The following is a 14,110-nucleotide window of genomic DNA, read 5'->3' on the forward strand; positions in this document are numbered from 1 at the left end:
GCTATATTCATAATGTGCCACTAGTGTCTCTGTCCAAAGCATCTCACCCCTTTGCACCCTCTGCTTTATCACACACTCCTGCACAATATGGTGAATGACCAGAGGTATTCTTATCAAAACAAACACTGAGGGAGTCCTGCTTGTGCTCCAGGTTAGAGATCCTTCCCAGTGCTCGTTGCTAAAACACCCCTGTTTCCTGTCCCACCTTCCACACTTCCCCCGGCTGACCGGAGTACGAGCGTGCCCGGCACCAGCCACCTTTCCTTGACACCACTCGACTCTGCTGCTCTACACTCAGAGCTGCTAGGATCAACAGAGCGGCAGGATATTGCAATAGGCATCAAACTAAACACACAGTGCGTCCTGCACAAGTAATCTCCACGTTGAGGCTATTTGATGTGACAGTTTAAACACTTGAACTCAGAGCTGGCCTGTCGGGGGAGGTGGTGTCAGAGGAGGCTGGGTGGGCTGCGGTGCTGCTGACCTAAAGGGTTTTCCGTGATTAGGAGCCCCGTTCACCTCTGATTGCTCTGGGTCAACGCAGGTGAGTGCCAGTGGTCGGAAGGAAGTAATTTTCCTTCTGGAGTTGGTTACCTGATTGAGTAAGTAGCTGATCTCTGACACTGACCCGAGTCCTCGAACATATCAAGAGCTGAGGCAAAGAGCTGGACCCTGATCAGAGACGAGACCGGGGCTAAATTAAATTACACAGAGCTATAACAATATGTTCTGCTCATGAAACTGAACCTTGTACTTATTATTGTCATCTTTTTGCTTTTACTCAGAGTGCTGTGAAATTATTGAGCCAACAGGAAACTGATTGAATTATGTGAAACTTATTTTTAAACTAACTTTCTTCTTCTTTTTCTTCCGTCTTCTGTCAGTGCTTATTTTGTTTCGCAACTAATTGTCAATGAGACACAGATACGAAGATACCATACACTACACCACAAAACTGAGTGCACCCTTGGTCAGTATCACTAAAATGTAAAGTAGTTAATAATCCTCTCCATTTTACTCACCAAGAGCTGTCTCAAACGGTGGAAAGCTGATCTCTATCACGTCTTATCTTCTATTGAAGTTAGCATGCTAACCAGCTAGCCCCAGCCTGTCTTGTCACTTTCAGATAGCGACTCACTGTAGCCTCCAGTCTTCCCTGAAGATATAACTCTGCTCCGAAGGCAGATTATAACAATTGTCTTGTAAATACAACAATGGCTGAAGCTCTTGTCAAGCGACAATCACCACCACCCACACCCGACAGGAAACCACGTTCGGCGGAGGAGAAAACTTACAAAACAGCCCCTTTAAAGAACCAACTGCAACAAAAGTTGATACACCCTTCATTAGTGTTATTTGTTTTTTAATATTTTGTATGTCTGCTTTTGTTTTTGATGACAGACTCGATCCTCCTGGGCAGGGATGATACAAGTGATTTTGGACATACATACTGTGGGATCATTGTCATGTTGGAAAATTCCTCTCCTGCCAAGTTTCTTGAGACTGGGAGTTGTCTTTTAATTCAGTACTTGTGTATACAAACTTGCATTCATAGTGACGTCTATAAATGTCTTTGCGTGTAGCCCCCTATCGGCACACTCCCACCTCCAGGTTTCACGGTCAGCACTGATAGTCCTGACTGGGTCCACATCAAACATGCTGGACTCCATCTGATCCAAACAAAATGTTGGTTTCATTTAACTAAAGAACATGCTGCCAATATTCATCAGGTCTCTTTGGAAAAGTTTAATCTTGCAGTTTTGTGCCATTTTTTTGAGCAATTGTTTCCTTCTTAAATGAGAAGAGTAGAGGTTGACTCAGGCAGTGTCAAAGTCAGAAGCACTTACCCGTCTGTTTTTCACTGCCAAGTTGTGTAAGTAGCAAAATGTGTGAGGTGAAATTTTCTGAGGGTGATCCATGAACCTTCTGTACCTCCTAACCAGTGCTGCAACTGTGTTGTAGCTTCTGTTCAGTGACCTACCAATGCTCTTGGCCAGGCCAGCACTGAGGAAGCTGCTGTGTTCACAGGTTAATTTATAACCGTATGCAATTAGTCTTAATTAGAAATCACAGGTGTACTTGTTGCATCGAGGCTGTACTTCAGGGCCGGAGTTTATCAATGTCATATCTAACCTGTTTGTTTTTAACATCAAATACCGTACACTTCAGTTTGGAGTCATTTAACATTTTAGTGATATTGCACAGGTGTGTTCAGAGAGGACAGAGGAAAACAAACATGTAATGTGCTGCTCAAAGAAACTCTCTTCCGGGAGGTTAGAGGTCAGATTCAGCCACAGATCTGAGATCCTGAAGCTGGTAGAGTTTCAACATTTTCCTAATGGATTGTCCAACTTTTTGCCTGAGCCTTTTTACTCTTTAATTACACAAGAATAAGGTTGTTAATTTTTTCCTCTCAATTGCCCAGTTGTTACTCCCCCTCACTCTGCAGTACTGAGTAACAAAGTGTTTTGTGGAGCCACTTTCATGTAAGGTTGGTCTCCAATAACGATGCATGTTTTTTCATACCCATGCTTCCCATCAGAAGCTAAGATATCCTTAGTTTTAGCCCCTGGCAGTTAAAATCAGAATTGAGACAGCTCTTCCAGAGCCATAGAAAACATTATACAACTGTTTTCACAGGATGATGACTCATGTGAGTAAACTGAAATTCATGCATGTAGTAAATCAGTGTCCCTTTGGGGCTTTCACCAATAGAAACATGAGACAAAGATGACAAGCTGTCACTGAATACAAAAGGCTGAGGGTCACTGACTGAATTCATGAGTATGAGAATTATATGATTCATATATAATGGTCATTACAGTCACCAGATCTGAAGCAAATTGAAGAGATATGGGAGCTTATTCATTATCAATTAATCCGCCGATTATTTTTTCAATTAATCATTTGTCTATAAAATATGAGAAGAAAGGGAAAAATCATTATCATTTTCCACAGCCCACAACAGAGATGTATTCAAACGGCTTGTTTTATGTGGCCAACACTTCAATACCCAGATATTATTTGGTTTATTATCAAGTGTGACTAACACAAGCATCACATTTCAGAAACCAAAACCAGCAAATGTTTGGCATTTTGGCTTGAAAAATTACTTCAACAATGAACCGAATGAATTAAATGAATTTTTTTTGTGGATAATGGATGCATCTACTAATCATTGCAGCTTTGATGTGTAGTTAGACCTAAAACCAGCTTGACACTTCCAGCAAAATAAAATGAAACTTTGAAACTTCTGTATGAATGTTTCCAATGTGGAAATGCTGCCTTTAGTAGTTCGGCTGAAAAGTGTTGATGAATATTAGATGAACATTCATGAATAGAAAAGAAAGAGATAGTTTCTTGATTTGTGTTTGTTTCATTCTTTCTTTGACTTTTGTAACAAGGTATTTTTCTCTTTTGCCTGAAAAAGACCAATTTAGTATTAGTAGTTTATTGCAGTGTCCCTCCACACTAAAGAGAAACCCTGCCTCTTCAGCATGTGTGGTAAATATTTACTTTTCCATCCGATAAATAAATGCACATGAAAATATAAACTAAATAAAAGGTTCAGAGAAGCTGCTGTTTGTGGTAAAATCTGCAGTAGTGATTGACAAGATGTTTTATGGACATACTTTCATGTAAAGTTGCTCTCCAATACCGATGCATGTTTTCTCCAAATTAACAATAAGCATTCCAGACAATTAATTCAGTAGTTTCAGCAGAAACGTATCAGTGTGGGTTTGGGATAATCTTGAAACATCTGTATTTTGCATGTTGTCTCTTTTGATGTGGTAAAACAAGATGCATTTGAGGATACACTTAATTTTGCAGAGCTCACTGGCCAGTTGAGGGGTTTGTACTTTCACCCAGCAGAGGAAAACACATCAGCTCTCTTCCTCCCTCCTTTAGTGGAATTGATCAGCTGCTTCCTGGCTGTAAATAAAGAGGCATACTGTAATCCACTTGATAAATATCAAGCAGAATACGGCAATCAGCTGAAAGCAATTTGCATGTCTGTGCTCAAGCCAGCGGCTCGTGATTTTCTCTCCTGTCATCTATCACAGACCACACGCTTGGGCCAAAATACACAATACCCCCAAATTGCTGTCATATGGAGTGCAAGCCCTGAAAAAAGCCCTTCATTTTTCTTTGTCTGTACTTCAAATAAACTTGTATTTGTTAAATAACTGGAGAGTTTTTTTTCTCTCCAATGCAAGTTTTCAGAGAGAGGGATGGTGTAATGTGCCATTTCCTTTGTTTGTTGAAAGCTTGGCTGCAGGACTGTAATCTAGATGGGTTTGATCTCAGAGTAGATGCAGCCTGTTGAATGTTGGACGGTGCTGGATGGTGAGTCTTCAAACATCAAACTGATTCTCCAACAAGCTCCCATAGGCAAACATTCACTGGCTGGAGCCTGACTCAGTTTTTCTTGTGTTATTCATGTGCTTCTTCACATCCTCAGAAGTGAGTCCCACTGTAAAAGCTCACATTTTTATGGACACATCATGAAGGTTTTAAATAAATATTTGGTGGACACTTGTTTTCGTCTGACCTGCCAGATGAGCTCCAGTACCCCTTCATCAGCACCATATGTTCCAACTGTGTTCTTATAAATGGATTATAAACCGATTATAAAATGTTATTTAATACTATTAATATATAAAAGTGATTATTGTCACAATATTTTTTTCATACAATTGAATTGAAAGTGTTTGTGGTTTGCATGTGTAGTACTGGGGCAGAGGCCTGGGTACTTCAACCATTTAGCCATTTTAAACAATTTCAACTGTTTATACATTACATATGCATTTGAGTAAAATTGTGTATTCATTACTTTTAACAATATAATCTGTTAATTCAATAATTAGCTGACAATTTTAACTGTTTACTCTTGTCTTTTAGCTAACATTATCCACTACTTTTAGTTAGCTATTTTAACTGTGCACACTTTATTTTTTAGCTATTTCTACTGCTCATTACTTTTGGCTGACTATTTCAAGTGTTTATTTTTAATTGCATTGACAAACTTTATCTCAACGTTATCTTATACTTTTAGCTAACTGTTTCAATGTGAATTCATTACTTTCAGCTTACCACTGCTGTTTATCCTTATGTTTAGTTAACAAATGTTTATGTATTATTTTATCATTATGTATTCATTATGTAACTATTTCAACTTTGCTTCTTGCTTGACTAGTTTTAACACACTCTCAAATGTGTTACAGATGATTCAGGTTGATTGGCAGCTACTGGTTGTTATAACCAAAGATTAATTTCACACCAGTTCTGTGTTCGGTTCTTTCTTTTCCTCCTAAACACAAATATATAATAATATGCTCTATTTACTTTTTAAATTAAATCACAATTTTTTATTTCTTGTTGCATTTAGGAGAGATAATTAGTTGGGGTTTCCTCCCCCTGGGGCACCACTGGTTGGTAATCAGTTGGGAATGGAGGTTTACAAAGCAGGTAAATCACAGTTGCAACAATTAGTGTTTTGAGGCCATGTTCTCACATGGACTGACCTCAGATCCATCTTATCTCACACATCTGACAATGTTCGCATGGACTACAGTGGCAGAAGTTCTACAGAAACAAGATAAGGCCTTGCTGTTACGTTTAGGGCTCGCTCCACCCTTCTCCAAACATTTTCTTTCAGCCAACATGCCAAGCAGAGCATCAGTCATCACTGTAACGTGGCTTTGTGCTGGTTCCCTGTAACATGCAACCACTGAAAGAAAGAGGTATGAATCATGCACATTACAGTTTGTCTCCACCTCGCCCAAAAGAATCACAGAAATCCAAGAGTTGGAGAAAATCATGAATTGCAGGCAGTGGATCTCTACAGAAGAGAAGATGTTGCTGTTCATGTTTAACCTCATAATCCCATCATCACAAACGCCTTTATAGATTTATTCGACCAGGAAAATACAGATAAACATTGTTATATAGAAAGAAGCATCGCAAAAAATGTAATATAGCGCAGTGAGCTGAAGCTGAACACAACAGACCATATGCACTGATATGAACAGTGTCTGCAAACATGACCAGTGAATCCATTCAAAACCCGTTCAATGTTCATATCTTTGTTGTTGGTTAAACCATTTTTATGCTTGCTATGAGATCACTATCCCAAATTTTAATTACTTATTATCATGTGTTATTCAAACAAGATTTTTCTAGTCATGAATGTTTTTTTTTTCTCCAGATCACAGTTGATTTTTGTTTGACCATCAAATATGATAAGGTTACAGCTCTAAGTAAAGCCCTGTATAACAAAGTTTGGTTTTAGGTGACAAATGTGCTTTTTCATGGCTTCGTGTGTAACTTACTCTGAAATCGACAATGTCAGGAAGACGAATTGTGTTTGATTTACTAATGCATTAGATTATACTGTACTAAATGGTACAACATAAAATCTGTTATTGTACCAACATAAGCAATGGTTTTGAGAAAAATCATTAATCATGTCATGTTAACAAGCCCACTCAGAAAACCTAGTTCCAAAGCAAAGAACAATCAAAAGTAAAGTTTGAGGTGGGAAAACATGATTAGATTTTATTTATTAAGGTTCAAAACTAAGTTAATCTGCATCATCAGAAAAGTGTGGGTGTGGTTTCATAGGATTTCATGGACACTGACCTGGAAACATAAACAAACAACCACACCACTGCCATCCAGTTCTGGTTGCAAAATCCTAATTGGGGCACAGAAATATGTGACATAAACTTTGTGAGTCACACCCACTTTAAACCAGTGGAAAGACCACAGAAAAAAAAAACCTGTGTAAACAAATTTCTCTCCTGTGAAATAACCAAAATGAGTCTAGGTTTGGCAGAAAATACCACATCAATCAGGGTAAGATGGTGGCTGAGAAAAAAAGGGGGTTTTTTTCAGGGTCTTTAATCATGAGAAAATGAGTGATATTTCAAGATGAGAAGATGATTACTGTGTGATTTCAAGAGACAATTGTAAAATTAACATTTGCGACCACAGCAGCTCTTGGCTGCTATACTCCTCATACAAAACGATGCAGTGGAGTAGTGGAGGTAGAGATTATTGATGGCCAAAGCCAGCACATATTTTGATTAAATGAGTCATAAAACCATAAGAAAGTCCAGTACATTAAATGCATTCAGGCTCATTTTTGAATGAGATTACCTGTTTTTTATTGATTGATTTTTGTCTTTATATATATTTATATCAATACAACAAAAAAGGTTGCTTCTCGCGACTCAAGGCTCAGAAAAATTCCTTATATCATTTGGCTGACAGTTGATGCCTTAAAGCTGCTCAACTACATATGATATTCCAAGTCAATCCACTGACAATTACTGACGGCAGTAGCTTACATTACACTATATTAACACTAAGAATATTAAGTGTATAGGCATGGCTTTAACTCATAACCTTGCTGAGTGGAGGCCAGTGTGTTATACAAGCATTGTTATTCAGTCATGACAAAAGGTCCCCACCTTAATGCCGGTTGTTTTCCACGTTCAGCACTGTAAATAAGATTCTGCCCTCATGTGAACCCCTCTGCACCTCCACAACGTACGTCATACATTGTTGACATACCAGCCATCAAACTGTCCACTGGGGCTCATTGGATGAGTATAATAGCTTTAGCATGTGCTACAGTTTGTTTTTTAATTGTGGCAGTGTGCTGGTCTCTTATTGTTTGTGTGGCTCGCAGACAGCTGTGCGTAAAGGAAGGGCGGGGCTGCAGGACAAAGCGGTCACATACACACGTGCTGTAGCAAAGACTGTGACTTTCACACATCCACAGAGCTTGTGCAGGATGCAACAGGTGACCCATCCTCAGATATTACCATTGTCAGGAGGCTCCTAAGAATTTCACACTGCCAAATCTACAGAGAGGAAACTCTGTAAGGGTGACGTACAGGCAGGGGTAGGTTTAGAAACTGGGGGGGGGGGTTCGTTTTTGTCCCATTGTGGTCATTTTTGTGTCTCTTTGCGGTTATTTTATCTGTTAGATTTCTTATCTCTTTATCTCTTCCAGGTGTTTTTATCTCCTCGTGTGATTAACTTTCCAATCACTTCATAAAGAGGCTCTGATACTAATAATCCAAATATCTATCACCATCTCACTCTGGTAGGGGGAGGGGCCAATCAGAGACCAGAGTTGGCCTGCACCACCTCTGGCTCCGCCTCTGGGTACATGAAACTAGAAAGGAGGCATCAGATATTTAAAAGCCTGCTGCATAATAAATGTTTCTTCTAGATAATAAGGTGCTGTTCGTTTTCTCTCTGCACTGGACAAAAATTGATTCAATGTTTAATTCATTAACTAAATAAACTTTCAGTCTTGACCTTGGAAACAACATTCACTCCAATCAAAGCCCACTTTCTCACTTGTTGTAGAGCTTTTGATCATATCACACAGTCTTCATCAGGTTTCTCAGCCATTATTCAACAATGGTAATAGTTAATGTGGAACAATGGAAAGTTTTAAGATACAGTTATGTGACAAATGAATGAACATCTAATGACATGGTTTGAAATTCCCAGTAAGTGGACATTTCATAGAGATTGTGCTGTCAATATCTATTGATTCTTTTGAATAAGTTAGGGTATTTTGGAGGATTCAGGTGTATTAATTAGCGTTTTATTTAGACATCAGACATATGCAGTAACTTCTATTTACTCTATCTTAAGAAACTCTTATCCTGACATAAAAGATTTGGGTTTTTTATGGTGTATAACCTTCCAGGAAGATGAAAATGTATTTGCTACTTGTCATTTTTACACCAAAAAAGGTCCAAACAGCTTCTTTCCTAATTTATTTCTACCCCGGATTATATCTCAAAAACTCTCTCTGAAGGCCTTGTAGGTTTTAATGTAGAACTAAACCAACTGTACACTGGTGGAAAACCGGTCCAAGAAAATGTGGTCAAAGTGGTCAAAAACCTTCACTCTTGCAAATCATCACTAAAGAGTCATGATAATGGAGGTGAAATAACCCTCTTCCCTCCTTTAAGTCCTGCTGCATCTTGACCGGCCCACTTCCAGTTGACCCTGCTCCATCTGGTAATTACAGTTAATGCACAGAGCTGCTAAAGTGCATTACACTGACAATACAGAGAGGCAGAGACGAGGTAATTCTGCTGTTACAAATGCTTTTTATGTGATCAATATGTAATAAAGTGTCATTGATTTCATGGAAACCTTTACTTTAAATCATTTTCTTCCCTCTATGTCGGTCCAGGGTGTTCGTGAAAGAAGTCTAAAGCTGCGGCTTCAGTGTGAGACCTTCTACACAAAGGAAATGATTCCCCAAGTCGTCACTCAGAAATGTCTCTAAAATGTCAACTTATGAAGACAACATAGCCTTGTTCTCTTCAGCTTTAACAAACAAAAAACCAACAATGACTGGGCATTTGAAACATTTGAATTCAGGTTTTGCTCTGCTTATATCCTGAATGTAGTGTATCACGCTCATACAATATCCAGCTAGCATGGACACCAAAAATACACTTGAAGTGGTGACATGTTTGTCACAAAATAAAAATAATATCTTACACATGCTATAATATTACAATACAAATGATTTTGAAAAGTTTTTATTCTGATCCAAACAGAAAAACTCATCAGTCACTAAACGGTATGACCCTTTAAATCATCATATAATCACATGATCATATAAGTTTTTCCAGTCAGATCATGTTATTAAAGAGGTGCTGCAATGAAACTTTCAAGTTATTGCATCCAAAAAAAAATGAATCCTTTGTCTCGTCCTTCAAAAACTAAAAGATTCAGAGATTTATTTTCCGTTTCAGTGCAGTTGATAGGAGTTTTATTTGGTGATCTTAATGTAAAACGAAAACTAAACAGAAACATACTGCACATAACCGCACTGAGACATAAAACAAGTGGGAAAAACATGAATTGACCACAGTCAAACAATAAAACTTTAATGAATCAAAACAAACACTCCCGTACTGTCTTCCAGAGGCAGACAGCACCAAGTATGGAAAACAAAATTGAAGTTTGAAAGCTGAACAACTTAAAAAAAAAAGTCATTTTGGACGATCATAAAGGGCATTGAAACTAGGCTACACATTTCTATGTCAAATGTCGATGTCAAAAAGTGAGATTCTGGTCTTATTTTTGACCAGATTTACATGTTTTGGATGAAGTATAAATATAATTTCTATCACTGTGTAATATACAATTAAAGTGTCTCATGTGTAAAGCAGTTGTTGTTGTTGTCAGTTGTTTTAGAGGTTAGTGACACTAAAAGCCTCCGGATAAATACTGTTACAGAGTCTGGCTGTCCTGTGTTTAATACTGTTCAGTCTTTTTGTGAGCAGGATGAGACGAGTTCTGCAGAGTCCTTTCAGTTTGACTGAGCAGTACTTGACCCGAGAAGTCTTCACTCAGTGAGTTTCATTCATTTACATCAAAGGAAAAGCTGCTGACATTCAATCACGGTTCAATATTGTCTCTCATCTGCTGCCAGTTTGTCCCGATATGACCTGTTCCCGTTATATTCAATTTCCTGTGAATAAAACACACAGGCTGAAAAAATTGTTTGGAGATATGGGGGAAAAAATCCCACATCTTTGGCTTGGATTTCTTAATTGTGAACACAGAAACACTAACATGACAACAAATACACAGGAATCATCAGTCAAGGATAATAAACGTAAAAAAAAAAGAAAAGAGGTTTAAAGCGCCAACCAAGAACCTCAGTGTCTCTGGTTCGAGTCCAGCCGAGGATCTTTGTTGCATATCATTCCTCGTCTCTGTCGTCCTTCGCCCCCCCCCCCACCCCCACCCCCACCCCCCCATCCCCCTGTAAACTCTATCATAAAAGCATAAAGGCCCTAACACATACTTTACAAAGACATTACTATTTCACCTTTTTCTTTAGTTGAAGGAGCCAAACAACACAACACTGTTACATCAGTTCCAGCTGAATGTGGACGTCCCGCCCACTGTTCATGTTATTGGTCGATTTGACCGTCGACCAACGTACAGTATGAATAACCCTGGTCCTTCTGAACAAAATGAACTATCACACTTGGTTTTAACCACGTTGTCACTTTTGGTTGTGTCCCATTCTCCCTGATGGGAGATGAGGCTGTAGAAAGTTCACTGAATAATTCCCTTTTATTTCTTGGTTATTAAGATTTAGGAATCTATTCACATTGAAGATGTCGAGCCTCGACCCCTGAAAAATTAGTGACATTTGTTTGATTTAAATAAAATTAGAGTAAAAGTTATCAGGCTGTCGTGAGCTCATACTTTCTGTCAGATGACACTGGCTAGTTGTATTACTACAGCATCTTCTCAATTATGATATTATTTATTTTATAACGTTTTTCCAAAAGCAAACCTGCTTTAAATGTGTAGATATAATCCATTATAAACCTTGACTGCAGCTATTCATATCTAAGAAATCTTCATTTTCACATTATTCTGAAAAGTAAATGTGCAACACATCCAGATTAAAAACTAATAAGAAACTAACAAGAGAGATTAATAACTGGAAGCAGGAAAAAAATGTGTTTTTGATATAAAAACACAAAATCCCAACACAGACATACAACACAACCTTTTCAGAGCACGTGAGTGTTGTTTAAAGGCAGACTTGTGAAATAACTCCCCGTCTTGAGCCATGTGAATCTGAAATCATCAAAACTGAAGACAAGGAAAAGTGTAAAATGCACAAAAGAATTAAATTCTCTAGATAATTAGCTTTAAATTGTATCATGAGCGTCATAAACGCCTCCATCACTCTGCAATCAGCAGTGCAGTGATTTCAACAACAAACTGGCTCTGGCCTCTGATCTGCAGCCATCCTCCTCAGAACAAAGGAAAGTTTTCAAAGTTCATCGTTTGGTTGTTTTCAAAGTTTTATCATATATTTTTGAATGGTTTCTTGTGAGGCTACAGAACAGGAGGGTAAACCCGGGCCACTGCTGGTCTAGCAGCATCACATCCTGTGTGACCGAACTGGGTGTAAACTTTGAGTGTCGAGGCGGGGAGAAGAAACCACAGCGGACCAACAGTGCGGAGACTGACTGGGAGGGTGGTGCTGGTGCCACTGGTTTGTTTCCCAGTTCCACCAAAGTTAATGAAGTCGGATTATTTTGTAGACAGAGAGAGAGAGAAAGAAGGAGAAGAGTCTTTCTGAGAGGAAAGCCTGCAAAAACAACCATGCCCCACGGAATTATCTGGATATTTTCCCCGTGATGTTCCGCAAAAACTTTCATCGGACGATGTTTTCGCTGCTTTTGGGAGGTTCTCCATGTATGAAGTATATGTTTTTCTTATTCCCATAGGCCCTCTCGTCTTATTTTACAGCCTCCAATATTTATACCCTAGCTGGTAATTAACATATCTTGCATTCCAGTTCATTTCGACGAAATGAAGGACAACACGGACTGCGGATTGCCACCCAAACGCAGATTTCTTGGCAGTTTATGAATGCAGCTGTAATCACCCAGGGGAGCCTCAAGTACTTAAATGGGTCCATCATGAGAAAAAGACAATCAAGCTCCTTTATGCTTCAAGATCAGCTGCAGTTTCTGCGCATTGTCTGTTATGAATAGACTGATCTCCAGTTGAGCCTCTTCACTTTGGAGATTTTTCGATTTTCGATTATACGGCTATTGAAATTAGGATGCGCCGCTCTTTTTTTCTCTCTTGGCTTGGTGGCTCGGTTGCCTTTTCTTGATTGACAGATGAAATTGACACTCGGGTTGCCTCTTATCAAGCGAAGCATTTCAATCCACCGCTAATTGCAGATATAGTGCCATCCTTTCTTTTCACTGCGTTTGATTGCATGGGAATACAGCCTCCTATTGCGCACAAGAGGAATGATCGATCATATATATATTTTTTTTTTCTTCCTTCTAATTGCATCAAAATTTCTTTTGTTGCCAGGGTTTAAATGCAGGAGAAACTGTTATTCGTTGTTTTGGACCGGATATAGTGTGGGTTGGGGCAGAGATGCGTAATGCGCAGAGCAAGCTCCATCTTCTCTCCAAATAGGCAGCGTTCAAGACCCGAAAATGGTGAGTCACAAACATCTGGGCGAGTTTGGTTTGCAACCTTTTGATTTCTTTGTCTTTCGGTCTGTGTAAGGTTTCGTCGATTCCTCTTTCTTGCTCTCTTCCTAAACTTTTTGCATGCGGGGTAACCTCAGGCACAGCAGGCACAGGTTTTCATCAGGAGGAGACCACAGACTGCACCTAGAGATATTTATCATCAGGGAGTCAGTGGTTTAGAGTGAAGCCACCAAAACTCACTTTATCCACATTTAATCTGCGGATCAGAGTTCACACAATGACTCATTTTAAGATTTCTGTTATTTAATTTAAATGAAAGGTAGAATTTTGAATTATCAGAGCACATGCGTGGATATAGCCTACAGTAGGTGCAATTAAAATAATATGAATGTTGCCTATAAATAATAATCACTGGAGAAAAAGCTTCTCTGCAAATCAAATCAGTGCGTTTTTCCAGGGCTGGATCTTCGTGTTTCCACCACATCACTGGATAGCACTGAAATATTTAAGGGAAAATTTTGTTTTTCAGCACTAACTCTTGATTAGAAGTAAAATTTGAATGATGAATCGAGTCTTCTGTTTGGTTTTAACTCGTGTTTTCTGACGCAGTCTAAATCGGAGGTGAAGAAGGAGTCCGGGGAGTCCAGTCCGTCGGAGGCCGCGTGTCTCTGCTCTCCTCCGGCGGCCAAGAACCAGTGCGCCAGCTGCGGCATGGAGATCCATGACCGGTACCTGCTGAAGGTGAGGAACCACGAGCCGCGCAGGAAAAATGACAGATTTTTAGTCTCTCTGAAAGAATAAAATGTGTCCACAAAGCTTCAAGAGATTTGAGCTCCAACTACGTCTCTGAATTTGGTTTGTAGGTTTTCTTGAATTCTTTTATTTTTCACTGCAACACAGACTGAGCTCAAGAAAACAAACGAGAAACATACATGAGATATTTTTTCTAATGCACTGCAATGCAATTTTCCTTTAGTGACATTTTCTCCTCAACTTTCTTTATTTCTGTCTTTCTTTTTTCTTTTTTCTGTCTTTCCTTCTTTCTTTCTTTCTTTCTTTCTTTCTTTCTT

At 38.9% G+C, this 14,110-nt stretch overlaps 1 protein-coding gene across 3 annotated transcripts in view; it reads left to right on the forward strand.

Moving 5' to 3' along the window:
• The window catches only part of lhx6b (LIM homeobox 6b), a 35,534-nt gene that overhangs the window by 11,867 nt on the left and 9,557 nt on the right, over window positions 1-14,110 (forward strand). For 2 of the 3 annotated variants that reach the window (XM_056377101.1, XM_056377103.1), the window contains exons 1-3: window positions 12,026-12,279; window positions 12,916-13,046; window positions 13,650-13,781. In XM_056377101.1, the coding sequence (XP_056233076.1) occupies window positions 13,044-13,046; window positions 13,650-13,781 (135 nt within the window). In that variant the 5' untranslated portion in view covers window positions 12,026-12,279; window positions 12,916-13,043. Of the gene's footprint in view, window positions 1-12,025; window positions 12,280-12,915; window positions 13,047-13,649; window positions 13,782-14,110 lie in introns of those variants that run through there. The other variant, XM_056377102.1, reaches the window with a different exon arrangement.

Source organism: Seriola aureovittata, chromosome 5 (assembly GCF_021018895.1).
Source record: "Seriola aureovittata isolate HTS-2021-v1 ecotype China chromosome 5, ASM2101889v1, whole genome shotgun sequence".
Taxonomy (NCBI): domain Eukaryota; kingdom Metazoa; phylum Chordata; class Actinopteri; order Carangiformes; family Carangidae; genus Seriola; species Seriola aureovittata.